This window comes from Grus americana, chromosome 28, assembly GCF_028858705.1.
Source record: "Grus americana isolate bGruAme1 chromosome 28, bGruAme1.mat, whole genome shotgun sequence".
Classification (NCBI taxonomy): domain Eukaryota; kingdom Metazoa; phylum Chordata; class Aves; order Gruiformes; family Gruidae; genus Grus; species Grus americana.
This window is the reverse complement of record NC_072879.1, coordinates 5,591,033-5,594,703: the sequence shown is the minus strand read 5'-3', so window position 1 is coordinate 5,594,703 and position 3,671 is coordinate 5,591,033. Positions and strand designations below refer to the sequence as shown.

Below are 3,671 nucleotides of genomic sequence, written 5' to 3'. Positions count from 1 at the left end.
TTTCTCTCCTACCACTATCTCAGTTTGGAGACAGACTGGGAGGTGGAAGGTATCGCAGCCTTCACAGGCTTAGCTATTACGGAGACTTCCCCCATCCTGAGAAGGGCTAGCTCTGGAGGGGGATTCCCCCTCTAGAATATATCACAGGCCAGCACCAGTAACTCCAGTCTCAGCATCTCCAGCTGCAGGTAAAATAAAATGGTGATGCAAGTTGTGGATTCCTGCAGTTCAGGGCCTCGTCAGCACAGTCCCTCAGTGTCCCCAGGAGCACCCCATTCCTACAGGCTGAAGCAGATTCACCATCAGCAGTCACTAACGCTGTTTTTGTGAGAAAGGATTTTATTGAGTTACAGACTACAACTCAATCCTTCTTTGCAGCAGCTTTCCTCATGGCTGCCAGGACATTACTGAGTTCTTCCCGCTTTCGCTTGGCCCGAATGTGAGTGCCAACCTGCAGGGGAGAGAGCAGTGCAGTCAACATTCACCCCAGCAGAGAACAGATAAAACTTCTTGGCTGCTTCAGGCATTCACTGAAGACACTCTACTCAAAAAGCAGGCAGGAGGGTGAAATCCCAGTAAACATGGACTCGAGCCCAATCCACCTCAACTGGCTAGCCAGGAACTGCTTGCCATCGCATCTCAGTACTTCTACTCAAGAATTATTCAGGCAAGGTAGAAGCTACTTTCAGCCTCACAGCTGTGCTCAATGAACCCCATTTCAAGTCATCTGATAAATGGTACCCAGCCTCCACCAGTACAGCTCTCCTCTTCCCCACAATATTTTGCAAATAATGCAAAAACAGCAAGGCAAGTCTGGATTACTGTAGTTCAGGGCCTCTTTGGAAAAGTACCTTTACATCTATCTCGCCCTCTCCCACCCAACCCAAGGAGCATTCGCTCCGCTCCCTCCAATTAGACCAGTAACTTCCCAAACTGAAAAAATAATTAAAGTATATCCCTAGGGAAGGGCAGAAAACAAAGTAACTACAGCAGAGTTTCTGCCATCCTCGTTAAGGTGCTGGATTGACTTACCCGTTTCTTTATGAACTTCAGAGCACGTTTATCTTTGGAAACTTTCAGCAATTCCATAGCACGTCTCTCATAGGGTGCAAAGCCGCAGACTTCCCTGATCATGTCCCGCACAAACTTGGTGTGTTTGGTCAGGCGCTATAGGAAGGGGAAAACATACAGATCAGAATGAACGTAAGCGCTAATTTACCCAGACTGGACTGCAAAGGGTTGTGGCAAACTCTGGGCTGAGGCCCCCAAACCAGCTTACGCTATTAGCATCTCCCAAGGAAGTACAATCCCCTGGTAGGTGCTACGCAGCACGGTGATCTCAACGAGATGTGCTCATCTGTTTTCATTTCAGCCACAGAACTGGGCATTTTACACATCTGCACACATTTTTCAAATAAGCAGGACCATTAGGTATCCAGGTGTGCAATGCTACACATCTCAAACACCACATCTAAACAGAGCATTTCTTCAAAGTGGGATAAAAGATGCAAACTGATTTAATTTACGTTGACACACACAATCGCTGAACCTGCACAACTCCCATATTTATCATTACTGGGCAGTTTTGTGGGGGGCACCAGCTGTTGTTTCCAAGAGGCAGACTAGGAGCAACTTCAGAAGTCACCCAGCCTGTTTTCTATTTCACTGCTAATTCAATTTAGGCTGTGGCTGAAACGCATCTATTCTTCCATTACAGACCGCTCCACTGCCAGCTCTCCTATAACCAGCTACTTCACACCCACCTTTGCAGATTTAATACTTTCCACAATTGAAGCCCCCGCTCCACCTGCAGCACCACGAGCTTTCCCAACCCTTACGACGCTGTGCTTTCCTGCGGGTTTCTGTCGGTCCCAGCCACTGCAGTTCAGGGCCAGGCAGCGCTCTGCACCCCTGAGACCACGAATGGATAAGACCCACCAAGCTCATACTTCTGCAATCCACCGAGATACCGTCAACTCCTGCACCAACTCCTGCTGCAGACAGTCACCCACCCTGCGCTGAGCCGCTCTGCGCCTCCAGTTAAGCCTCGGGGTTAGACGGGAAGGAAGCAGCAGCCTGCAAGTGCCCACCCCGCTTCCCAGCTCTACGCTGCCGGGCCCACCGCAGCCGCGCCATCACAGGGCGGTGCGCGGCTTCAGCCTTCCCGCCTCGGCTGCCGGAGAAAGAACCGAGCTGCAGCACTGCACCTCGCCCTGAGCCGGGGCGAACCGCAGCTCACTCCCTTCAGCCGCCCTGCCTCCCACCCCCAGGGGACGGGGATGGAGGCGGACCGGCGGGCCTTCTCCGGCGGCGCCCGGTTCCACACCGGACACACGGCCGCCAAACGAAGCGCTCACCCCGGGAGCGACAGGCCCCTGTCCGGAACCTCCGGCGGGGCGGCAGAGCCTCTCCCGGGGCCCGGCCCTCATTCGCCTCATACTCACCCCGCGGCGGCGGCACTGCCTGGGCTTGGACACGTTCTTCGTCACCTTGTAGCCCTTGTTGAGGCCAACGGCCATGGGGTAGCGGATCGCCATGCCTGCGGGGAGAGAGCGGTCAGCCCCGCCACCGATGGACACGGATCCCCGGCCCCGCTCCCGGCCCTCACCTGCCGCTCCCCTGATGGCGCCGCACCGGAAGGAAAGAGCGCGCGTGGAACGCTGGGACAGCACCTCTTCCGGCCCGCCCACGCGAGGCCGAGCACGCTCTATCTCGCGCCGTGACCATAGAGGCGGGAGGGGAGGGCGCCCCCTGGGGGCGGGCGCTGCCCTCACCGCCGGCGGGCGGACCGAAGGACCCGGGCCCTCGGGGGTTGCCGTTCGCTCCGGTGGCGGCCGCGGCCTGCGGAGGCAGGAAGGCAAATGCAGCAGGAATTGGATTTTCGCAGGTTCCCCGAACACGAAGCGCAGGTGAAGGCAGGCGTTAGAGCTGCCCTGCGGCCGCCCCTGCTGCCCAGGCGCCCAAAGCCGTGAGGGGAAGCAGCACCCGCGCAGGCCGGCCCTCGGTCAGACCCGCGCTCCGCGGCCAACCGGGCTCCTACGGACCTAACACCGCAAACCGAAACCTTTGTATTGTTTGGCCGTGACTTGGCCACATCGGAGAGACAAATCGAAAGAAACGGATTCAATGATTTTGTTGAAATAAAAGAGATCGGACCTTCTCGCATCCTTCCCTCTGAGAAAGAACGGAGGCCAACGTGTTGTTCGACCCCATAAACTGTTTTCTGCTTTCAAAGGCCGCTCCATTCAATTTCTTGAAATTGAAAATACTGAATTGAAAATGTAATTGAAAAAATTAAAATCTTGGCATCTTTAAGCAAATTTCAGGATTTTACGTCTTGCTGTTAGGCACGCTATAGAACCAGTGTTTGCAGAACTTGTTCCTGCCGTACCGGGGCAGTTGTGCCAACCAACACACAAAGTCTCGTTGGACTCTTTGTCACCCAGCTCATGGCACAAATTCAAGCAGTGAGGAATATTCATCCCTTAGATGGTGAAACGGGTCTACTCTAATGCTTTTTTTCCACAGGAGGGCAGAATATTTACAGACATTTGCAGGGCAAAGATGACTATCCTATACAGACAAAAGGAACCCCCAGTCTGCTCCGCTCTTAACGTTTCTGAAAGTCAAGCAAAAAAAAATTAAGAATGCCAAATTTTTTATCCGCACCT

At 54.0% G+C, this 3,671-nt stretch overlaps 1 protein-coding gene across 1 annotated transcript; it reads right to left on the bottom strand.

The window, feature by feature from the left end:
- Positions 1-321: 321 nt before the first annotated feature.
- On the bottom strand, positions 322-2,664 carry RPL36 (ribosomal protein L36). Its single transcript, XM_054805114.1, has 4 exons — positions 2,609-2,664; positions 2,445-2,539; positions 1,033-1,167; positions 322-451 (listed from the first exon to the last, which is right to left on the bottom strand). The coding sequence occupies exons 2-4, from the start codon at positions 2,535-2,537 to the stop codon at positions 362-364; spliced, it is 318 nt and encodes a 105-aa protein (XP_054661089.1). The 5' UTR covers positions 2,538-2,539; positions 2,609-2,664; the 3' UTR covers positions 322-361.
- Between the last annotated feature and the right edge of the window lie 1,007 nt (positions 2,665-3,671).

Coding starts and splice junctions, on each gene's coding strand:
- RPL36 (XM_054805114.1), bottom strand. CDS start 2,537: ATGGCGATCCGCTACCCCATGGCCGTTGGCCTCAACAAGGGCTACAAG. Junction 1,168..2,444: donor GGCAGTGCCGCCGCCGCGGG/GTGAGTATGAGG, acceptor CCCTTCCTATAG/CGCCTGACCAAACACACCAA. Junction 452..1,032: donor TGAAGTTCATAAAGAAACGG/GTAAGTCAATCC, acceptor TCTCCCCTGCAG/GTTGGCACTCACATTCGGGC.